Source organism: Leucopleurus acutus (genome assembly GCF_964270905.1).
Source record: "Leucopleurus acutus genome assembly, chromosome: 1".
Classification (NCBI taxonomy): Eukaryota; Metazoa; Chordata; class Mammalia; order Artiodactyla; family Delphinidae; genus Leucopleurus; species Leucopleurus acutus.
In genome coordinates this window covers 28,761,595-28,785,269 of record NC_139142.1, presented here as the reverse complement: position 1 = coordinate 28,785,269, position 23,675 = coordinate 28,761,595, and the positions used below count along the sequence as shown (strand labels likewise).

The 23,675-nt window shown below is 55.4% G+C and overlaps 1 protein-coding gene across 1 annotated transcript in view; it reads left to right on the top strand.

Annotated features, from left to right (window-relative positions):
* PAPLN (papilin, proteoglycan like sulfated glycoprotein) overlaps positions 1-23,675 on the top strand; it is a gene marked incomplete at both ends in the record, with an annotated part of 31,576 nt that continues 7,901 nt past the window's right edge. The window contains 18 exons of the mRNA XM_082849736.1: positions 1-54; positions 5,370-5,485; positions 6,391-6,451; positions 6,759-6,861; positions 8,344-8,474; positions 10,035-10,158; positions 10,646-10,726; positions 10,803-10,975; positions 11,079-11,202; positions 11,688-11,814; positions 12,792-12,999; positions 13,522-13,704; positions 13,923-14,064; positions 19,651-19,731; positions 19,899-20,154; positions 21,137-21,263; positions 21,561-21,718; positions 22,730-23,179. Coding sequence (XP_082705862.1) covers positions 1-54; positions 5,370-5,485; positions 6,391-6,451; positions 6,759-6,861; positions 8,344-8,474; positions 10,035-10,158; positions 10,646-10,726; positions 10,803-10,975; positions 11,079-11,202; positions 11,688-11,814; positions 12,792-12,999; positions 13,522-13,704; positions 13,923-14,064; positions 19,651-19,731; positions 19,899-20,154; positions 21,137-21,263; positions 21,561-21,718; positions 22,730-23,179 — 2,699 coding nt within the window. The remainder of the gene's footprint in view (positions 55-5,369; positions 5,486-6,390; positions 6,452-6,758; positions 6,862-8,343; positions 8,475-10,034; positions 10,159-10,645; positions 10,727-10,802; positions 10,976-11,078; positions 11,203-11,687; positions 11,815-12,791; positions 13,000-13,521; positions 13,705-13,922; positions 14,065-19,650; positions 19,732-19,898; positions 20,155-21,136; positions 21,264-21,560; positions 21,719-22,729; positions 23,180-23,675) is intronic.

Genomic DNA, 23,675 nt, shown 5'->3' with positions numbered 1-23,675 from the left:
ATGCAGCTACTGCTGCTCGCGCTTCTGCTGCTGCCCCAGGCGCCCGGGTCCTCGGTGAGTTCGACCCTTCCCCTCCACCCTGCTCCGTCCCGCCCCGGGAGGACCCTGCTGGGGAGACGGGGGCGAGGGCTTGGCCGCGGGCCGGAGCCCCCGACGGCTGGAGCACCTCCGGCAGTGGCGCCATCCCCAGGAGAGGGCCAATGTCGGCGACGGGGACGGTGGTGTGGGAGGAGGGAACCCTCGGCCCCAGCTCCTTCAAAGAGGGGTGGGACCTTGAAACTTCCCTCCTGGCTTTGGGGCACAGTTTGCAGAAATGGCAACGTCCCAGCGCCCTCCCCCTTCAGAAGGTGCTGGGGGGCACTGCTAATTCTGGGAACGTCCTGTCTGGGTGGTATATCACGGTGGTAGGAAGAGGGGGTCAGTGCTGGCACCAGCCAAGATGCAGGGCTAGGTGGCCCATCCCACCAGATGTCTGCCACCTGCCTGGGACCAAACTCAGCTGCTCCTCAGTGGGGGGGTTTGGGGTGCCAGCCATTCCCCACTGCCTTTGGGGTTAGCATCTAGAGCAGGGCTGACCGATAGAACCTTCTGAGATGATGGAAATGTTCTGCATCAGTGCTGTCCAATAAGATAACCACTCAGTTCATGTGGTTACTGAGCACATGAAATGTGGCTAATGCAACTGAATCTTATTTGATTTTGATTAATATGAATTTAAATAGACTCATGTGGTTAGTGGCTACCGCATTAGCGCAAATTTAGAAAGTGGACACAGGAAGTCAACTGGTCATCACAGTAGTGGTTTCATTAGCCCGAAGGACAGGGCTCCCTGGAGAACATACCTGGGTTCTATGGAGGTACAGAGAATCTTCTAGACCACAGGACCGATCTTTGGGGAAGGGACTGTCTGCAGAGCAGGGCTTGGTCCTGGAGGCTGCTCCTGCCAAGTTTCTCCTGCGTTGACAGGATGGAGGGCACAGATTCCGTCCTGTCCCTGGAGAGCGCTCTGCAGGGGGAGACCCACAGCCCTACCCAGCCCTCTGAGGCCAGCAGGAGGACCCCTGAGAAAGGACCCAAACTGTTTGCTGCCTTGAGGAGGGCAGGGGGAATGATGCCTCAGTGGAAATGTGAGTGGAGGATGAGAAGGACTCCTCCGACCAGGGCCGAGAGGGGCAGGCAGGGATGGACGTCAGCAGTGGGCACTGCTCCAGCGCCCCACGGATTTAGCATGGGCCACAGTCAGAGCAGAGAGTGGGCTAAAGCCCCCTTGCTCATGTCCTCTCCACCACCTTCTGGCTTCCCCGGGTCAGCTTTGCCTCCCCATGGTCCTTGTTCCCTAAGTGCCACACTCTGAGGTCCTCGGCACAGGCTTTATCCTGGTGCCTGGCTGAAGCTCAGAGCTCAGGGTGCGGGTGGGGCATGGTGACAGTGTCAGGACACCAGGAGGAAACTCAGAGCCACCTCCTAACAGCTGTGACCCTAAGCAAATCACCAGGTCTTAGATTCCTTTAATGGGGGGCGGGGGGATAATAACACCCACCCACAGGTTGCGTGCAGGTGAAGTAAGTCAAGGTGTCCATAGCAACCTGGGTCCTCTTAGGTGCTCTCTCCCTTAGAGACACCTGGATAGCTGGGGCTGAAAACTCTCCACACCCCCTGCACTGTCTGCGGGAGGGTGTGGCTCAGGCCGGTTTTAGCTGGGTGCAGCCCCCTGCCCCATGGCCCAGGCCGGTTCTAGCTGAGGCCAGGACTTCCTCACCGGACCCCCAGAACTTCATGGGCTCATTCTCTGTGCTGACAGGGGTCAGCCTGAGCAGAGTGAGTAGCTGATTACGGAGGGATAAAGCACCACGCCCCTTGCCGCCCCCAACCCCAGGCTGGTTGGGGGGAGGCTTCACGAGGGGGACTTCCAATCTCCTCGCCTCTGTTCCCACTCCCACCCTCACCCATGCACGTCGGGCAGCTGATCCCCTGGGAACAGTGCAGCAGGAAAGGGGGCTCCTGAGTTGCCCAGGTGGGGTTGGAGGAGGAGCTGGTGGGGTGCTGAGAGCGTCAGGAGACAGGTGAGGACAGGCCCAGGGTGAGGGTGGACTGGAGCAGCTCATTCTGGCTTCACACCATCATGCGGCTCATGGTTTGGGTAATTATAGAGAAACAAGATGTGTCTGTGATGCTGCTGGCTGACTGATTTCTTTTTGTCAGAGAAACTAAAGTACAGGACAGGGCCTGGCTCTAGGATGCCTGCTTCACGGGTGCTGGGCTCGGGGGCAAGGGGATGTTTGTAAGGCTTGGCACTTAAGGGGTCCTGTATTCAGGTGAGTCCTCCCCCACCCCATCCTGATGGCCCAAGGTGGCTGGGTGGCAGGGGTGCCCCTTGTTGCCTTGCCCACGCCGGTAAGCCCAGCCCAGTCGCAGGGAAGGGTAGATTGGGGAGGCTCAGTCTCGTGCTTCAGGAGTGAGACTGACACCCAAACAGGACTTGATCAGAGGTAATTAGTAGCCAGGCGGAGGCGGCAGGATGAGAAAGCAGCAGTTCTGGTGGGCCGCTTCCAGAATTCTTATTTTGTAGTGATGAGTCTGGAGTGGAGGTGCTTGTGGTCCCTGGAAAGTCACCCTCCAACCCCGACATTCAACATCTTCCCCTTTAAAACGGGAACGGATCCAAGTAAATTTTAGTTTAAATTTCATAGAGAGAACACTTTTATATTCTGGTTCGCTGGTTTTTGGAGGCTTGGCGATTTGGGCCCAGTTAGAACTGACGGGTAAATGATTTGAGGAGTGGAAGCTCAGACCTTTGGTCTGGCTGGCCCTTCCTTCTTGGTTTTGTACGTGGTTCATTGCATGTGTGAGTTGTTCTGATTCAGGGTTCTGGTTTTATTATAAAACAAGGAAAACCTGATGTTTGGCACCGAGGCGCTAGAACACTGTGAGTAATCTGCGCGTGCGCAAACCTCCATCCTCAGCCGGCGGGTGGCTCGCGACGGGAGGAAGAGTTTGCTTTTCCACGTTAGGACTTGAATTCTTCCTCTGGAAAATGGCAGGGATTTCTTTCCCCTAGAGATTATTATGTCGTGATGCCCTAAAATAAAGTCCCCTTCCAGCAAACGGGACATATTTCCAGTCCACCTTTTGCCTCCTAGCAAGAAATCACGTCCAACACCTCTCCAGCTCCTTAGGCCTCGGCTAGTGTCGGCGTTGGTTCTCCAGGTGAGGTCGGTGGGACCCTGGTGAAAGAGCAGAGGCCTTGAGTGAAGACAACCTGCTATTGTGTCCACCTGTTCCTACGTGGCTCCCTCTCTCTCTGCCTCTCTCTACTCCATGCACTGGGGTCCGTCAGGTTATTCTGAGGAGTGAATAAGAGAATATGTGTGTAGCATGTGGGCTTCTGATGCCAGCTGCAGGGTGTCACATTTTTCGGGTGGGAAACTGCATCTATTAGGATTATTCTTCTGTTACAGAGTCCCAAATAACAGTCCTTCCACAAGAAAGACTTGATCCCTCTTTCAAATAAACACCCAGAGGTCAGAAGTCTAGGGATGTTCTGTCTCACCACATCCTCCAGGCTCCAGATTCTTCTATCTTTGCTTCACTATGTGAAGCCTCCATTCCCAAATTACCTTATAGTTTAGAAGGCTGCTCCAACTCCAGCCATCACATCTGATTTCCAAATAGCAGGAAGGAATACAGGAGGAAGAAGAAAAAGGACAAATGCACATGCAAGCTATCTCTTAGGGACGCCTTATTTTATTGCGTTTGCAGATATTGCATTTTTTACAGATTGAAGGTTTGTGGCAACTCTGTGTCGAGCAAGCCTGTCGGTGCCGTTTTTCCAACAGCATTTGCTCAGTTTGTGTCTCTGTGTCACATTTTAGTAATTCTCATAATATTTCAAATTTTTCATCATTATTATATTTTTTAGTTATCTATGATCAGTGATCTTTGTTACTATTGCAAAAAGATTACGACTTCCTGAAAGTTCAGATGATGGTTAGCATTTTTTAGCAATAAAGTACTTTTTAAAAATAAATGATTTTATTTTATTTTTTTTGGCTGTGTTGGGTCTTTGTTGCTGCATGTGGGCTTTCTCTAGATGCGGCGAGCGGGGGCTACTCTTCATGGCGGTGCGCAGGCTTCTCATTGCGTTGGCTTCTCTTGTTGCGGATCATGGGCTCTAGGGGCAGGGGCTTCATTTGTTGGGGCACGGGCTCGGTAGTTGTGGCTCTCGGGCTCTAGAGCGCAGGCTCAGTAGTTGTGGTGCACGGGCTTAGTTGCTCCGCGGCATGTGGGATCTTCCTGGACCAGGAATCGAACCCGTGTCCCCTGCACTGGTAGGCAGATTCTTAACCACTGCGCCACCAGGGAAGCCCCAAGTACTTTCAATTGAGGTGCATACATTTGTTTCTGTTTTTTCTTAGACAGAATGCTTAATAGATTACAGTATAATGCAAACAGCTTTTATAGGCACTGGGAAATCCCCATATTTGTGTGATTTGCTTTTTCACCATATTTGTTCTATACCGGTGTTCTGGAACCAAACATACAATATCTCTGAGGTATGCCTGTACTGGAGGCTGCTACCCAACACTTTTATGTACATCTCACTGACAAGAATTTAGTGATATAGCTGTGGTTAGCTGCAGGAAATCTGGGAAATGAATTTTGGGGTGGAGGCAGCCAGGTATCCAGCTAAGAGTCAAGGGTTCTCTTAATAGGAGAAGGGGAGGATGGATATTGGGGAAGTCCTGGGAGTCCCTGCCACAGATCGGCAGGAAGAAACCACAGCCCCCACTCCAACCACGCACGCATGCTCGCACGCACGGTTAGATTAAGTTCTTATTCTAATAGGCCAGAGCTACAAAAACATGGCGCTGCCCGTGGGCAACATTCCCCGCACAGGTGGAGCCCTGTCTGCCTGATGACACGCTGTTCTTCCTGCCCTTTTGTATCTCCCTCCTGGAAGGGCATGCTCTGCTGATCCGTGGGCTTCCATTCAAGGGAATGTTCGCAGACATCTTGATTCTCAAACCAGGCTCTTCCCAGCCAGGGGATATCACGGTCAGGGGAGAGATCTCTGCCCCCAGCTTGGCGGCTTGCCCGCTGTACTTGGCAAGTAGGGGCGGCTGGGGGAGGTGGTGTTGACGGATGAGAAGGCCGGCTCCCAGCTCCTTATGGTGACAGCTGGCCAGTTCCACAAATAAGTATGTCCGGGTGCCTGGCGGTGCTGCCGTCCTGAAGGCTTGGCTCTAGGAGACAAGATCTCAGGTTCTTTGCAGGGGAGGGGGTGTTTTGAGACAGGGGGCCCCGGGGGAGCCCTGAGCACCCTGTGGGGCTCCGAGTGCTGAGTCCCTCCTGAGTGTCTCCTCCCGCAGGCTCCCAGGGTGAGGCGGCAGAGTGACACCTGGAGCTCCTGGGGCAGCTGGAGCCCTTGCAGCCGGACCTGTGGAGGGGGCGTCAGCTTCCGGGAGCGCCCCTGCTACTCCCAGAGGTAGGAAGGTGGGAATGGGCCAGCTTGTAAAAAGAGGGCAGGCGTGAGGGAGCAGCTGGGTCTTGGGCTAGGTGTCCCGGGCCAGTGCCAGGCCACAGTGCCAGACGTAATGGATTTGTGCTGGGAGCAGCGTTAGTGGAGAATTTGAAATTGAGTCATTTCCACGTCCTTACACTCTGACTGCAACAACAACCTTATTTCAGGGGGCTGGAGCCATTCCTGCTTCATCCACCCCGAGTCTCTAGATCCTCATGCAGTGCCTGGCAGGCGCAGTGAATTCTTGTTGAATTAATGAATAATCTTCAACAGTTTAACCTGTGTGGTTTCTCTACTGTCAGCCTCTTTGTCAAGTATAGATGTTTTTCACTCTAAGTGACTTAGTAAGCACCTGCTCTGTGCTCTGCACTCTGATAGGTACTATAGGGTGCAAAAGAAGGGGTGATGACACCCTGCCTGTCAGTGGGTTTACCTGTTCCTGAAAACTTTGCGTGAAGAGGGAGAGAGATAAGACATTACTATAAGTGCCTTATCCTCATTTACTCCTTAAGTGGCAGAATAACCTTACCAGGTGGGTAGGTATTACATCTTATTGTGTCTCCAAGGGCAGAATTTGAGGCTTCTCTGGGAATTTGCTTTAAGAGGCAGAGTGGCCCCAAGTTAGACAAACTCCGGGGTAGTTAGACTTCTGGGTCTGGCTTCTCCCAGGTATAAACAGAGGGCTGATTAAACCTACGTAAAGGGATTTATGTGTGAGGCCGCACCCCTCCCCTCCTTGCCACCCCTCGGGCCCAGTGGTGCCCACCAGGTGGCGCCACCGAAGCTGGGGTCCTGGCGGGGGAGCCCCAGGAGGGGGCGGGGTGCTGGGTCATGGGGGTTCGGGTCTTCCCAGCGCTCTCGCCCTGCAGGAGAGATGGGGGCTCCGGCTGCGTGGGCCCCTCCCGGAGCCACCGCTCTTGCCGCACCGAGGTAAGGTAAAGCCCCCGGGGGTGGGGGGACAGCTTCCCGGACGCCCTGCTCGGCTGACATCCTAGCCCTCGGGGGCCCTCCTGTCGGTGCACAGCAACCCCTTCCTCACCCACCCTGAAATGATAGCTTCGCCCGGGCAGCCCAAGGCCCCTAGAGCGGGCGCACGGGAGCCCTGGGACCCGACTCCACCTCCCCGAAGCTACAGCGGGGGTTGGGGGGACAGGACCCCACCTCCCCGGGACTAACCGGGCGGCAGACCCCAGTGGTGGACCCACGAGCCCCTTCCCTTGTCCCCTTCGCCCCGCAGAGCTGTCCCGACGGGGCCCGCGACTTCAGGGCGGAGCAGTGCGCCGAGTTCGACGGCCAGGAGTTCCAGGGGCGGCGGTACAAGTGGCTGCCGTACTACGGCGGTAAGTGCGCGAGTCCCTCCGACTGCTGCCCCCCACTGCGTTGCCCTATGCTGGGCCCCATCTTTGGGGGATCTCTTTGCTACACTGACTGCATTTCGCAGTTCTCATTACCATATTATAGACACGTTGTCAAATACATTTAAAGAAAAACCTCCAGTACCCCCAGCAGGGCACAACAGTGGTGGTCGTTTTGAGGTTTTTCCATCCTTTTCCCCTCCGTACATACGTTTTCAAACAAAGCCTCGGCCAAGCCGCTGACGTTTTGAGACTTCTTTTGTTTGGCCTGCTCCGGAAGCATTCCTCACGTGGCAGGAGGCATGGTGGGGGGCCGGGCAGGGGGTGGGGTGCGAGGTGGTGAGTGGTGTCTGTGCCTGAGTTTGGGCAAACTGCAGGCTGGGCTGCAGGGGGCTTGATGTGGCAAGAGCTCGTTTACTCAGAGTCTCTGGGGCCGGAACCTGGCTCTGGGTAAATTTGAGGAAGATGTAGGTCATTAATTTTTAGAGCAATACAGTTCAAGAAAACAAACAAACAAAAAACACTAACATGTGTACTTAAAACATTTTAGATGAGTCAGAACATACCTTCTGAGTAGTAGTTTTCACTGCTCACTGTGGATGACTCCTGGAAACTCTGTGGCACTCGGGATTCCAAATCAGTTAACAGAGCTGTGTGTGCTCTGGGGTGGGGAAGGGGTCTTGGCCAGAGGGGGGGCGGCCCCAGTGGGGTGGTTTGCATTCATTGCTCCTCCTGGATCCTAAGGTGAGGGTATGTTGAAAATAATTTAAATACATGTTATAGAAAAATTAGAACACAGAGGAAAGTTTAAAAAGGGTTGTTGAGGGATGCCTTCTTTGGGTGGAGGTGATTACAATCCTGTTAGCACTTCTGGGCTGTTTAAACAATGTGTATATAATATTTAGATAAATATAAAAATTGAAACAAGAAGAAAACCTTAGCCCTATCTCTTTCATAGGATCCAGGCTAGCATTTCATGCTAGCCCTTTTCACATTATTCTCTCTCTGTTTACCTGTTTGTAGTTATTACATAGTATCACTTTGCACTCTGTTATAAGCATCTTCCCACATGACTGTCTAGTCTTCATAATCATAGTTTTTAATAGCACAGTCAACACGCGTTAATATTCTAGTGATAGATAATAGAGTAGCTGATTGTTAAAACTTGGACTATTATAAATAATAAGGCTGGGATAGACCTCTTCAAATGTCTAGCTTTTTCCTTATTCTGGGATTTTTCTTCGACTTGATTCCCAGGGATTCCCAGAGATGCAGCAGTTTCGGGGAGAGCATCCCTTCTCCCTGGCTTGGGGGTGGGATTCTGAGCCACTGGGAGTATGTATGGCGCTGTGGGCCCCTCCCAGTCGTGGGCGCGCGTGCTTCTGGCTCCTGCCCACACGTCGCTGTTGCTAGGACAGACCTTGAACCTTGCGCAGCCTCTCAGCTTTCCCCTCTTGCTCGCCGCAGCCCCAAACAAATGTGAACTGAACTGCATTCCCAAGGGGGAGAGCTTCTACTACAAGCACAGGGAGGCCGTCATAGACGGGACACCCTGCGAGCCTGGCAAACGGGACATCTGCGTGGATGGCAGCTGCCGGGTGAGTTATGCCCCCACCCCCACCAGATGGCTTGGGGCCTGTTGCAGACGTCGCCCAGCCCCGCACCAGCAGGCCAGGGGCTCTCATGACTTTGACGTCTTCTCAAGACTAGCTTCTAAGGTGCCTTGCATCGCAGATGCCCTGTGACCCTCTTACCTTTGCCCTTTGAAAACTCTAGCCCCACAGTAAGAGGAACCCTCTGGGTGGCACTGTGAACACTGAGGCTACCACCTCTTCCCGGTAATTTTGTTTCCACGCTGCTCTTCACAGCTGCTCACAATTATACTAAATGAACCTCTCTTCCATTATTTTTTTTAATTAATTAATTTATTTATTTATGGCTGTGTTGGGTCTTCATTTCTGTGCGAGGGTTTTCTCTAGTTGTGGCAGACGGGGGCCACTCTTCATCGTGGTGCGCGGGCCTCTCACTATCGCGGCCTCTCTTGTTGAGGAGCACAGGCTCCAGACGCGCAGGCTCAGCAGTTGTGGCTCATGGGCCTAGTTGCTCCGCGGCATGTGGGACCTTCCCAGACCAGGGCTCGAACCCATGTCCCCTGCATTAGCAGGCATTTTCTCAACCACTGCGCCTCCAGGGAAGCCCCATTATTCTTAATTCTTTGCATTCCCCTCTCCCACCCCTGGATTTCCTCCTATTTTCAGATACTTGAAGATAATGTCCCTATAGCCTTCTCTCCTGTATCCTCAAATCTTCCGGGCATAAATATTCTAAGCATTCGCCAGTGTATTTCTTCTTTTTTTTTTTTTAATTTATTTATTTTATTTACTTTTTTTTGGCCGTGTTGGGTCTTTGTTGCTGGGCGTGGGCTTCCTCTAGTTGTGGCAAGCGGCGGCTACTCTTCGTTGAGGTGCACAGGCTTCTGATTGCGGTGGCTTCTCTTGTTGTGGAGCATGGGATCTAGGCGCACGGGCTTCAGTAGTTGTGGCACACGGGCAAGTAATAGAAACCCAACTAAAACTGACTTAAGAAAAAAAAATGCCATTGGGGGAGGGGGTGGCTGGCTGGCTGCAGGTGCTTGAATGATGATGCTGGAAACATCTCTCTCCTTGTCTCTTTGGTCAGCTTAGGGGCAGACAGGTTCTTCTGATGAGGTGTGAAGATGGCCCAGCAGCCCAGGCTTCAGTTGTCCCAGCCTGGCAACTCCCTGGGACAGGGCGCCCTATTCCCAGGAGTTCCAGCAACCTGGGGTTGCCTTTGGCTTGTCCTGGCCTGGGGCTCCCCCTGTGAGCTTTGAGCAAGGCATACAACCCGCTGGTTGGCCCGAAGCCCCTGTTGGGGAACCGTATGCAAACTCTGTGGGAGAGAGGTGCTCCCACAGAGGAAGGAAAATGAGGTGCTATTGCCAGAGCAGGGGACACGGTGCCGAGTAGGCAGAAGAGGCGGACTGTCAGCCACAGGCCAGATTCAAGGTTTCCTCGGCCCCCATGGCTAGTGACTGGTTACTGCACCTCCCGGACCTGGCTACGCGGCCAGGGTTCAAGTCCTGGTGTGACCGTGACTCACTCTGGTCTCTCCCATCTCCCCTCATCTCTACCTGGCAGGTTGTCGGCTGTGACTACAACCTGGACTCGTCGAAGCAGGAGGACAAATGTCTGCAGTGTGGTGGTGATGGCACGACCTGCTACCCCGTCACAGGCATCTTTGATGCCAATGACCTCAGCAGAGGTGGGGCTCCTCCCGGGGTCCACAGACAGTTGAGACAAGGGTCTGTTACCTGCTCCTTCCTGGCCTGTCTCCCTCACTGGCTGAGTTGCTCTCATGGCACTTAGAGGGTCTGATGTGGCACTCAGGTCATGAAAGCCCTGAGGTCCCGCCTCAGGGTGGAGGCCAAACCCTTGTCCAGGAGCCTGTGGGCTCACACTAGGATCTCTGCCCCCTTATCCAGTGGCCACCTGGATGCCTCCTCATCCCTTCCCCCACTGTCCCCATCTGCCCCCTCCCCTCCCGGTCAGTATGGGTGCTGGAGCCTGCCCGCCCCTCTGGGCTTTGTAAGGCTGTCTGCTCCTCAGGAACACTCTTTCCCAAGCACCCTGCCCTGCCTGTGTCCTCCTTGCCCTTCCCTGACCCCACCTGTGCTGCCGGGCACGTAGCATCCTCAGGGCCAACTCCTCCCTGTGGCCAGAGTGGTCCCGGAGCATCTCTGTCCCCTCAGGCTACAACCAGATCCTCATAGTTCCCGTGGGGGCCACCAGCATCCGCATTGAGGAGGCGGCCGCCAGCAGGAATTTCCTGGGTGAGGAAAGTTTTGGGTCTGGGGCAGGGGGGTGGGTCCTGCCAGGGCAGCTGACCTGGGTGCTCGCCCCGCATAGCGGTGAAGAGCGTCCGTGGTGAATACTACCTCAACGGGCACTGGACCATCGAGGGCGCCCGGGCCCTACCTGTGGCCAGCACCGTCCTGCACTATGAGCGGGGAGCTGAGGGGGACCTGGCGCCCGAGCGGCTCCACGCCCGCGGCCCCACCTCGGAGCCCCTGATCATCGAGGTGAGCGGGGCTGGCGGGAGAGGGGGGCGGCCAGTAGGAGGGCTGTGGGCTGGGCGGGCGCGGCTCCCTGGCATCAGGCCTCAGTGGGGACTCTCCTGCACAGCTCATCAGCCAGGAGCCCAACCCTGGCGTGCGCTTCGAGTACCACCTGCCCCTGAGCTCCCCCCGGCCCGGCTTCAGCTGGAGCCATGGCTCGTGGGGCGACTGCAGCGCCACGTGTGGTGGAGGTGAGGGCAGGGCCCCGGTCAGGGGGCGCGGCTGCACGCGGGGCTTGGCTCTGTCTTCCAGGCGCTCCAGCTGTGGGTGCGAGGTGGACAAGTAGAGGAGACAGCTTCACGTCATGGGGGGTCACCTGGGGGAAACCCAGAGATCAGGAGACTCAAGGAAGGGCCCCCGCCCAACCTAAGAGAACCAGAGGGCTTCCCCGAGGCAGTGGCATCTCACAGGAGACAGTATTCCATTGTCAGTGGAGCCTGGGCCTGGAGCTAGTGGTCAGGTCTCAGAGCGGGGCTCCATCGCCCACAGATACAAGTCTCTGAACCTCAGGTTCCTCATCCGTAAATTGAGGATGGTGATGGCAGCCTACCCCAGGGGGTCACGTGAGGCTTAATCAGGGTGACGCTTGGGATGTGTCCGGAAGGGTGCCTGGCCCAGAGAATGCATTTGGCGAGTCTGGACTGACTGGTTGCCTGCTACGGCCGGGCCTCTGCAGGTCAGCAGACCCGCCCAGTGTTCTGCATCATCGACAATGAGGTCTACCCTGAACACCTGTGCCGGCACCAGCCGCGGCCAGCTGACCGCCGCCCCTGCAGCCCTCAGCCCTGCCCACACACCAAGCGGTGAGGCCCTGCTGGCCCCCTCGGCCCCTGCGGGATCCAAGCTCTTAGGTGGGAAGGGAGCGGGGTCCCTCAGCCGCTTTAGGCGTTGAGCAAAGAAGGAGGTTGAGGGGCTCCTCAGAGCTGTGGCCAGAGGGGGAGGAGCCAGCCGTCAGCTGGGCAGGGGCAGTGGGGGGTCCTGAGCATGAGACCCCAGGCTATTCCGTCCGCCATCCTGAGCCCACACAGTGCCCAGAATGTCCAGGCTGGCGGCGGGAGGGTTGAGGGGGCGGTATTGGAGGCCCCGTTTGTCTGAGCTGGCAGGGGACTTGGCAGATGCCAAGGAGTGGGCCAGGGCTCGGGCCAAGGGGCCTGAGGGCATCGGCAGTGCCTGTGTTTGTTCACAAGGGACCTCTTACCTGCACCAGCCCAGAGCGTGGCACCTCGCTGGTGCCCAGCGTGTGTGCAGGAACAGGTGCTCCTGGGCCACAGGCTCCCCGCAGGGCTGTGCAGTCCTTCCTCCCTGTGGCCTTGGTGGCAGCTGGTCTCTTGGGATGGTGGTGGGTGTGGCTTTGCATGTGGGCTGGCCCTTTCTTCTAGGTCCTTGGGCCCCACAGCCAGGAAGGGCCACTCCCCACTTGGGTGAGCACAGCCCCTCCGGGAGATGCTCCCCACTAAGTTCAGCCCCAGAGGGGATGGAGTCTGGCTGGGGGTGATGGCTGACCTGGTGAGGAGGAGGAAGGGGAACTCAGGTGAGGACAGGAACACTGAGAGGGAGGCGGCCAGGCTCTGTGTTTTTAGGGACCAGTGCACAGTGGTGGGAATGGGTGAGCAGGGCCGGACCTTGGCCTTTGCGCAGGGCTCTTTGCCCCTCACATGCACTGCCTGATGCTCAGAGAATGGGCCGGGTGGTGGTTCCCCCTCCGCTCCTGTGCCCCCTTGGGCCTGGACCTTGGCGCCTGCTGCAGGGCCAGCCTCACCGCCTTCCTGCTCCCTGCCAGCTGGAAGACGGGGCCCTGGACTCCCTGCTCGGCCTCCTGTGAGGGCGGCTCCCAGTCCCGCACCGTCTACTGTGTCTCGTCTGATGGCTCCGGCGTCCAGGAGGCTGCTGAGGACACTGAGTGTGCGGCCCTGCCTGAGAAGCCCCCTACCACGCAGGCCTGCAACCTGCAGCGCTGCACAGCCTGGAGCGCGGAGCCCTGGGGCGAGGTGAGGCCCGGGCCTTGCTAGGAGGGGCGGAAGTCAGGAGCTGGGTCTTGGGCCTGGGCAGCAGCAGGGCAGGGCTGGGAGGCTCGTCCTCCGCCTCGGGCAGACAGATCCTGGGAGTAAAGTGACCTGCCACGTGGTCTTGGAAGCAGTGGCCAAGGCTGGGACTAGAGCGAGGGCCTGGATTCCTGCTCCCGTGTTCTTCCTCCTTCTCTAGGGTCCCAGGCCGGGTGGGAAAGAAGAAGCCGGGCACATTGTTTGGGGGCCAGGGAGAAAATAGGGCTGCTGGTCACTGCTTCTGGCACCTACCTATGTTGCAGTTGCAAATGAAGGAATGTGGAAAACGCACCTCAGCTTGGTATCTGCAGCCATGGTTCAGGCTGTGTAACCGCAGGAGGATGACTCGGCCTCTCTGGGCCTGGGAACTGGGCATGGGGCAGCAGGGTGCTGTCTGCCCTCTGGGCCAGGCTGGTGGGACTCCAGCTGGGCGAGGACCAGCTTGTGCTGACAGCCCGGTCCTTACAGTGCTCTGTCAGCTGTGGCGCCGGGGTCCGGAGGCGGACTGTCACCTGCCGGGGTGGCGAGGGGTCTCTGCTCCACGCCACAGCGTGCTCCTTGGAGGACCGTCCCCCCCTCACTGAGCCCTGTGTGCATGACAGCTGTCCCCCCCTCAGTGACCAGGCCTGGCACGTAGGCGCCTGGGGTCTAGTGAGTACTTCCCCCCACCCATACCTGCTGCCCAATCCCGGTCCCTCGGGCCTCTGACCGGAGGCTGCACATGTGCCTGTCCTTGGGTCTGACACGCAGTACCAGGCAGCTTCCCCCTTCCCCCTGTCTTCTGGGTACCCCCCCCCCACCCGGTCTCAGGGTCTCTCTCCCTTTGCGGGCTTGTTCTCTCTCCCCACTCCCACCCCGGGGGGCCCCAGTGCTCCACGAGCTGCAGCTCGGGCACTCGGAGGCGCCAGGTGGGCTGCGCCATTGGCCCGCCCGGCCTCTGTGGGAGCCTGCAGCCCTCCAGGCCTGCGGATGTGGAGCCCTGTAACACGCAGCCCTGCCATCTTCCTCCAGGTAAGGACAGGGGGGGCAGCTGGCCCCTGGCCCCACCTCTTTCCCTGCTATCAACCTGGCCAGCCCTTCCTGCCGCTGGGCCTTTGCCTGTGCTGTCAGCCCCCTGGAACGCTCTCACACATCACCGTGTGTGAAGCCTTTGCCACCCACAAAGTCCGGCTCTGGACAGCCTCACCAGGCAGCCCTGTTTCCCCCCTCGGAGGTAGCATCCCTTACCCCACCCCCGTAGCTCACTGTAACTGCTGTCACTCTTAGGTTGGTTTCCGGGTGCTGCAGTGGTTGTACATGGCTTGTAGGCCTACTAGCTGTAAGCTTCTTGAGGGCCAGGTCCCCTTCCTTCTTTCTGTTTATACCCCTGCAGAACTTAGCTAGCGCGTGCTAGGTACTCAGTAATTGTTGAGTGACTGGGTGACTGAGTGCAGAGAGGGAGGCCGTCCAGGAAGGATTGTCCTCGCGTATTGCCTCTGCCTTCCCGCCTCCCCTCACCCCCATCCCCACTGGGAAGGAAGGTGTCCCAGTCGTGAGGAGCTGCAGGACAAAGGGCACAGAGGCCAGCCACTTACTTGGTGTGAGGAGGTGTTACTGAGGGAGGTGTGGGTTGGGGCTGAGCCGGGGGGTGGCTTTGAGATACTGCAGAGAGGCGTGTGGCCCTGATGTGCTAATGATGGGGGAATGGTTGGGTTCCAGTGGAGGCACGTGGCAAGGTGGCTAAGAGCCAGTGGCCTGGAGTCAACAGCTAACCTGGATTCAAATCTCCACCCCACTGCTGACCAGCCATGTGGCCGTGGGCAACTGCCCCTCCTCTCTGATCCTCGATTTGCCCATCCGTACAGTGGGGTTAATAAGACTGACTTTCCAGGCTCGTGATGATCGCTTGGCACAGTGCCTGAATACACAGTGCTCCATAAGCAAAGGGTGGGTGGCAGTGACGGTGAGGCTCTGGGGGACCCTGGGCCGGGCTCCTGGGGCTCCTTCGCCTGGGCCTGGCCCTTGGGGTGCACGAGCAGATGGATCCTCGGGCTCTTACAAGTCCAGCTCCCTGGAGCCACTCGGTGTCCCGGGACCCTGGATGCCTTCCTGGAAGAGGCTGTCCTGAACTTACCCCAGAGAGGCATTCACATAGGTCGAAAGGAGGGAAACAGAAAGAGACCTTCAGGCCAGGCTGAGTTGTAAAAGAAATAACCTTCATTGCTGTTTTCATAATTATAAAAATAATTATGTTCATTGTGCAAAATTTGGAGAATTTAGAAAATTAGTATATAGCGAGAAACTTAAATTACCCTTGACTCCATCCATTGTTGGGATAAATATTTAGTGAACTTCCTTGTAACGTATGGGTGATTTTTGTATCTCCTTTTTGCCCCTAATGACATTTGGTCTGTGAACATTTTCGTCTTGTGATTTCTAGGGGCTCCACAGAAGTCCATGGTGGGTATGAATTTAGAATTTAGGTGGTTCCTGCTGTTTTGGGTACTGTAACTAGTGCTGTAGTGCTTACTGGCAAGTGCCCGGGAGGAGGGGCCAAGGGTGCAAAGACGCGGCCCCCTGAGGGGTGGGCTTCTGAGCGGACACACAGGACAGCTCTGCTTCCCCATCTTTTCTAGACTCTTGAGCAGTGCTCGCCAATAGAAATAGAAGGCAAGCCCCACATGTCATTTAAAATTTTCTAAGAACCACATTTTATTTATTATTTTTAAGAGTTATTTATTTTTTTTTATATATATATATATATTTATTTTTGGCTGCATCAGGTCTTAGTTGTGGCATGCGGGATCTTCATTGAGGCACGTGGGATCTTGTGGCGCGCAGGCTTCTCTCTAGTTGTGGTGCACAGGTTTTCTCTTCTCTAGTTGTGGCGCATGGGCTCCAGGGCGTGTGGGCTCTGTAGTTTGCAGCACGCAGGCTCTCTAGTTGAGGCACGCAAGCTCAGTGGTTGTGGCGCGCAGGCCCAGTTGCCCTGCGGCATGTGGGATCCTGGTTCCCCGACCAGGGATTGAACCCACAGTGCTAAAATTTCACTGGTGTAGTCGATCTCGATTTAGATGTCATGAAACGTACAGTTGAAAAAGCAGATTCACATCCCCAAGTTGTTCCAGACATACTGAAGGTTTTTCAATAAATGAATCAAGTGTCAGTGTTTAAATTTAAAAATAATTCTAGTTCGGTAAAATTTAAAACTCAGTTTCTCAGTCCCTCAAGCCACATTTCAAGTGCTCAGTAACTGCGAGACCAGTAGGGGCCCAGGACCGGCCCTCGGCACAGGGTATGGGGGTGATGACAGGTCTGTCCAGGGCGGGTGCTCTTCGGGCTGGGGTAATGCTGAGGGCCTCAGGCCTCTGGCTACTGATTAAATTTGTCTAATAGGCCCAGGGGAGCCACTGAAAGTTTTGGAGCTAGAGTGACGCCATGAAAGATGTTTAGGACAGATTTGGCACCTGCCTGTCAGGCCAAAGTGGGGAGAGTTGAGAAGTAGGAGCCAGGTGGGGAGCAGGTGCAGAAATCCAGGCTCTTAGAGAGAATGATGGGAGTGGAGGGGCCGGCGCTGGCCCAGCAGAGCCTCATCCCCTGCGGGTGTGGGTGTGGGGAGGGGCCCCGGACTCCAAGTTAAGCCTGAAAAGGTGGCAGAGAAGAGTCACAGGAGGGGAAGCCAGAGGCAGGGTGGGCTTGGCAGAAAGGTGCCTTTCAGGCAACGGAGAGATAGCAGGAATTCCAAGGCTGGCTGGGGACTGTGAACGCAGGGCCGAATGTGCGTAGGAGACCAGAACAGGGGAGAGAACTGGAATCAGCCTTGTCCGAGGTTTTGGCCCAGGGAGGGTAGGTAATAAAATGAAAACAAAGATTTTACCTCTTCTCTACTGGAATCTTCCAACCCTAAATCATTATTTTCTAAATATTCCCTGGAGACTGGCAAGATGTCCATGCGAGAATGGGATTTTCACTTATTTTATTTTTTATAACTTTGTTCCACGAGGTAGTAATATGTTTATTGTGGAAAATTTGAAAAACTAACAAATAGAAGGAGGGGACCCCCCCCCCACCTCTGCCTCACAAAACACACACACACACAAAGCACTCAGAAACTTTCACTGTGAGCATTTTGGTGGTTTTGTTTTTTTAATTTATTTTATTCAAGTATAGTTGATTTACGATGTTGTGTTAGTTTCTGCTGCACAGCAAAGTGATTCAGTTTTATTTTTTGAAAGATTTATTTATCATTTTTTTTAAAATTTATTTTTGGCTGCGTTGGTTCTTAGTTGCGGCACGCGGGATCTTCATTGAGTCATGCGGGATCTTTCGTTGTGGCGCCTGGGCTTCTCTAGTTGTGGCGTGGGTTCCAGAGTGCATGGGCTCTGTGGCTTGTGGCATGCAGGCTCTAGTTGAGGCGCACGAGCTCAGTAGTTGTGGCACGCAGGCTTAGTTGCCCCGTGGCATGTGGGATCCCCGTTCCCTGACCAGGGATCAAAACCGCATCCCCTGCATTGTAAGGCGGGTTCTTTACCACTAGACCAGCAGGGAAGTCCCCAGTTTTATATATATATGTATGTGTATAAGTATATATGTTGTTTTCCATTATGGTTTATCTCAGGATATTGTATATATTTCCCTGTGCTATAAAGTAGGACCTTGTCGTTTATCCATCCTCTGAAATAGTTTGCACCTGCTAATCCCAAACTCCCCATCTATCCCTCCCCCACCCCCCTCCCCCTTGGCAGCCACAAATCTGTTCTCTGTGAGTCTGTTTCACAGTCACTGTGAGCATTTTGGGGGTGTCCTGCTAGTATTCTTTTGGGTATCATTTTTAAAAATTCCTATTATCCTAATCTTATCTACTCAGCCTTTTGCATTTTTTCTCTAATATTTTGTGATGAAAATCTTTTTAAGAACTTAATATTGAGGTGGTTAAACATCATACAGCGTAAAATTCACCCATGCTAATGGTACAGTTTGTGGGTTTTAGTAAGTTCACTAAGCTGGACAAGAGACGATGAGGAATTTGGATCACACAGGAAAGTTGAAGAGCTGTGTGGTGAGCAGCCACGTGTCCACCATCAGGTTCACAATTAATATTTTGTTGTAATTACTTTTTCATCATCTACTCTCTATCCCTTCATCTATTAATCCAATTGTTTTTAATATGGATTTTTAAAAATTGACGTGAAAATCAACACAGTTAACCACTTTAAAGTATACAGTGTGCTGTTTTTATTTATTTATTTATTTTGGCTGCACTGGGTCTTCGTTGCTGCACGCAGGCTTTCTCTAGTTGAGACGAGCGGGGGCTACTCTTTGTTGCGGTGCGCGGGCTTCTCACCGCGGTGGCTTCTCTTTTTGCGGAGCACGGGCTCTAGGCGCGCAGGCTCAGTAGTTGTGGTGCACGGGCTTAGTTGCTCCGCGGCATGTGGGATCTTCCCGGACCAGGGTTCGAACCCGTGTCCTCTGCATTGGCAGGCAGATTCTTAACCACTGCGCCACCGGGGAAGTCCAAGTAGACAGTGTGCTCTTATTTGTTGTGTTCACAATGTTGTACAACGACCAACTCTCTAGGTTCAAAAATTTTCATCACCCATATAAGCACCCTGTACCCATCAAGTAATCACTCCCCATTAACCCTAGTCCCCTTCCCTGGTCACCTGACCTGCTCTCTGTCTCTATGGATTTGCCAATTCTAGATAATATCAGATAAAAGGAAGAGCAGACCTTTTGCATCTGGCTTCTTTCACTTAGCGGAATGTTTTTGAGGTTCATCCAAGTTGTGGCATACATCAGCACTTCATTCCTTGTTACGGCTAAATCGCATTCAGTTATATGGATGTGCCCGATTTGTTTATCCATGTGTCTGTTGATGGATATTTGGGTTGTTTTCACCCTTTGGCCATAATGAATAACGCTGCTATGAACATATTCATGTAGGAGTTTCTGTGTGGGTGTGTATATTCAGTTCCCTTGGGTATATATTTAGAAGTGGAATTGCTGGGCTCTATGGTAACTCCGTTTAACTTTTTGAGGAACTGCCGGGCTGTTTCTACAGTGTTGCACCATTTTACATTCCCACCAACAGTGCATGGGTTTCCAGTTTGTCTGCATCCTCGCCGACACTTGTTATTTCAGTCTTTTCTGATTAGAGTCATCCTAGTGCATACGAAGTGGTGTCTCCTTATGGCTCTGATTTGCGTTTCCTTAATGACTGATGATGTAGAGCATCTTTTCGTGTGCTTGTTGGCATCTGTCTGTCTTCTTTGGAGGAGCATATGTTCAAGTTCCTTGCCCATTTTAAAACTGGATTGTTTATCTTTTCATCAGTTCAATTAAAAATGTGTATCATTTTTTGCTTTATGTCATTGGGATCAAACATAAACGCTAATTTTACATGTCGCTTTTCCTTTTGCTGAACACGTAACATGAGCATTTTCTATGCAATCAAAGACTCTCTTGAAACCTGGGAAGGGTGTTTATAAAAACACAAGTCTGCTGCTTTTTCCTTCTACTGTCCTGGGTTCCCCATGTCCTGCCTGAGTAGTGGGGTGGGAGCAGATGTTGGTGGGGGTGGCCTTCCCTCTGCACCCTGACTGCCCCGGCTCCCTGCAGAAGTCCCCAGCATGCAGGACATGCACACCAGCCCCAGGGACCCGTGGATGTCTCTGGGCCCACGGGAGGCCCCCACCTCAGGTGAGAAGCTCAGTGGAAGCCCCCAGCCCCGGGCCCTTGAGGTGGAGGTTGAGGGTGGCGGCAGGTGGTTTGGGGGGATGGGGAGAGGTGGGTCTGATGCGGACACAGATGGAGGGTGAGGAGCCAGGTGGAGACATCACATGACCTTTGCTTCCTCTTCTCTCTAGATTTCAGAGACCAGTGGTGGGCACCCCAGGAGCAACCCTCAGCTCGGGGTAACCCCAGAGGCGACCAGAGCCCACACCTGCCAGCCCCGGGCCCAGCCCCATCTCTGCGGCATTCCTCACACCGGCAGCCCCTGCGGTCTGGCTTGGGGCCCCGTGACTGCAGACACAGCCCCCATGGGTGCTGCCCCGATGGCCACACTGCGTCTCTTGGGCCGCAGTGGCAAGGCTGCCCGGGGGCCTCATGTCAGCAGAGCAGGTGGGTGCCTCTTCCTTCTCCCCAGGTCGAAGAGGGAAGGTGTGTGTTCAGGGGGTGTGTCTGATGCACGGGCAGTGTCTCTGCTCGGAGAGGGCGTGGGGTGGCTTAGCAGAGCTCCAGGCTGCGCTGCCCTGGTAGCGCAAAACCGAGGGCTTGGGTTCCTCTCGCTGAGCTCCTTCACGTGCTGGCTGTGGGCAAAACCCCCTGCTTTCTCTGCAGAAGTCAGCCTGTTGAGATGTAGCCTGAGGCTCTGGGAAGGCAAGTGGGCTATGATTCTAGCTCTCCAATCCAAACCAGGCCCCCAGTCCCTCAGAGGCTGGGTGCTAAGGGCTGAGATTCGGCGCCCAGCAGCCTGGGGCTGATTCTCAGCTCAGCCACTTACCGGTTGCGTGCTGGGTGACTTGGGGCAAGTTATTAACCTCTTTGATCTTGGCTTCCTCTGCTGAGAATTGGGAACCATGACAGCCACTGACTGGGGTTCCTGTGAGGCTGAAACGTATCACATGGTGCCTGGCACATAGAAGGTGCTTTGATATGTTCCTTCTTTCACCTTCCTTCCCAGCTCCTGGTTGGTGGAGGTGAAATAAGTGGTGGGCTCCTCTGACACCCTCTTCTGCCCCATCGCCCAACTGCTGACATTTTGTAAAAACTCCCTGGGAACCTGGTGTTTGGGCAGGTTCAGGTGCATTTCCCCCTCCTCGGCTTTGTGGTGGGCTGTGTGAGTTGAAGATCTCTCAATTATTAAGGGTTCAGCTCTGCGTATTGTTTTCCTGTCACCCTCACTGGGAGCCTCTAAGCGGCCAGTGGACACGGCAGAGACTGGGGTTCACAAACCCGTCTCCCACGCGGATCTTCACCCGGTCAGGCCCTGGCTCAGGGAGCCTCAGAGCCTGGATCCTGGGATGCAGGAAGCTCAGGGTCCTTGGTAGGGGTGGGGGTCAGGGCTGGGTGGTGAGGGGAGGGCTGTGTGATGTCTGTCTAGGTTCGGGTGCTGTCCTGACGGGGTGTCTGTGGCCGAGGGGCCCCATCAGGCTGGCTGTGCGAGCTCTTATGGACGCAGCAACACCGGGAGCAGGCCACAGTCGAGAGAGGTGGCTTCCACGGTAAGTGTCTGGTCACGTGAGGGGCAGGAGTCCAGCCCCCGAGCCTGCTCAGTGCCACTGCGACCCAGGCTCTGCAGCTTTAGCCTTGCAGAAAGGAGGTCCCTGAAGCCGGCTGGACTGGACCATCCTCTGGAGGGCATAGGGCTTCAGCGACAGGCCTGGGCTGGAGCTGGGGGGTTCGGCCAACATTCTCCTGGCCTCCGATCTGCCCCCAGGGCTGGGGTTATGCTCCGTGCGTTCACAGTTCTGTCCCTCTTCCTGCCATCCTCCGCCTGGCAGCCTAGGGTTCCCGCCAAGAACCAGACTTATTTCCAACTTCCCAACCTTGGGCTTCCTCCCCAGGCCCAGCAGAATGAGCCCAGTGAGTGCCGGGTCTCCCAGTTCGGCTGTTGCTACGACAACGTGGCCTCTGCGGTGGGCCCTCTTGGGGAAGGCTGTGTGGGCCAGCCCAGCTACAGTGAGTGGATGCCCCTTCCTGCCCTTCCTGGTGGGTAGGCTCTGGTCCCACTGTGCTCGCCGCCCCGCCCAGAGCCGAGAACCTTCCTACTGCCTTGGTTATTGCTCTTGTCTTCCACAAATACTTACTGATCACCTACGAGGTGCCGGGCCAGAGAACAGTGCAAGATTATTATCGTGTCCAACAGTTTGCCCTTGTCGCCGCCTGGTTGCTTGAGGGAGTTGGGGAGAGTTGTCGGTGGGGATTCCACAGAGAAGGAAGGCTGTGCTGCCCCCGGGGCTCAGCCCCCTCCAGAGACAGGGAGGTCAGGGCTGGGATGGGTGGGGTGTCCCCACCCTGCCTGGGATGAGTCCTGGAAGGAGGGCTGTGAGGCGGGTGCATGGGTGGAGTGCCAGGGACCATTACAGGGACGTTGGAAGCCAGGTGGGCTGGTGGGCTGAGTCTGCAGGGGGCTGGGCACCTGGATGGGCTTTAAGCAGGGGCCAGCGTGGTCACATCTGAATGCGGAGAGGGAGCAGGCTGTGCCTGGGAGGAGGGTGATGATTATGGGCAGGCTGGGGGCTGGAGAAGATTCAGAGCTGGTGAAGGGCCCTGGGAACAAGGGTGGGCCCCTCACTGGGCATCTTCACAGGCCTTTGGGGGCTCAGGGCTGGGTCCTCATTGTGAGCTAAGCACAGCAAGGTTTGGCCCTGGGGTTGCTCTGTGTGCGCCCTTGGGGCCTGGGTCAGGTGGGGAAGAGCAGGAGGGAGCCTGTCCGGGGAGCTCATGGCCCTGACCTTTGGACGGCTCTAGTTCTGGGGGTGGAGGTGGACGGGGATGATTGTGGAGGCTGCTGGGTTCCCAGCCCAGGGCAGGTCCCCAGGGCTGGTCAGGGGCCCAGTGTAGATGTGCTCCGTACCCTGGGAAGGGCCTCACTCCTACGTCCCGGGCAGCGTTTGCAGCTTCGTTACTGGGTCTCGGTGACCTGCGTCCTCCCTGCCCCCTCAGTGTACCCTGTGCGGTGCCTACTGCCCAGCGCCCATGGCTCCTGCACGGACTGGGCCGCCCGCTGGTACTTCATCGCCTCCGTGGGCCAGTGTAACCGTTTCTGGTATGGTGGCTGCCATGGCAACGCCAATAACTTTGCCTCAGAGGAGGAGTGTGTGAGCAGCTGCCGGGGACCCCAACATGGGCCCCGCCGACACGACCCCGGGGCCTCTGGCCAAAGCACCCATAGAGACAGTGGCGGCAGCGGTCCTGGGGAACAGCAGGAGGCCAGCCGGCACGGGACGGGGCCTGTTGTCCAGAGAAAGCCCTTGCCTTCCGGTGGCCTCTGGAGGCAAGATCAAGAGCCTGGGCCGGGGGCCGTGGACCACAGACAGGCCTTTGGAGAAGGGCCCCAGGGCCAGGAGCTTGGGCCCAGTGCCGCTGGACTGGGCGGAGACGCAGGACCACCAGTGCCACCTTCCCACAGCTCCTCCTACAGGTGAGGCCCACCTTCCCCAGGTGGGATGGGGGATTAGGGACCCAGGCCCAAGGGCTGAGCCTTTTGGAGCTAAAACCCTGAGGTCAGCTGGGCCCCCCTCCATCCCTAACCTGGAATCTTCCAAACAGCCCAGACTGGAGGGCCTTGCTACCATCATTCTACAGATGGGGAAGCTCAGGCTTTGGAGATATGAGACTTGCTTAGGGTCAGGCAATCGGTGGATGGTGGTGCCTAGACTCTCCAGCAGATCTTGCCGGTATAGCCCAGGGCCTGTCTAGTTGAGGCCTAGGTTATAAGCTTCATGACCTTTGGCAAGTCATCCAAATTCTCGAAGCCTCAGTTTCTTGACCTGTAAAATGGTGATGTGATCTCATAGGTTTAATGTGGGTCTCATTTGTTGTTAGTCTTGTGACTGTCATATTAATGAGATTTGGGAAGATTAAAAACAAAATAAATAAAACTTTGAATTCCAAAGGGATCAGGCATGTGTTTAGCT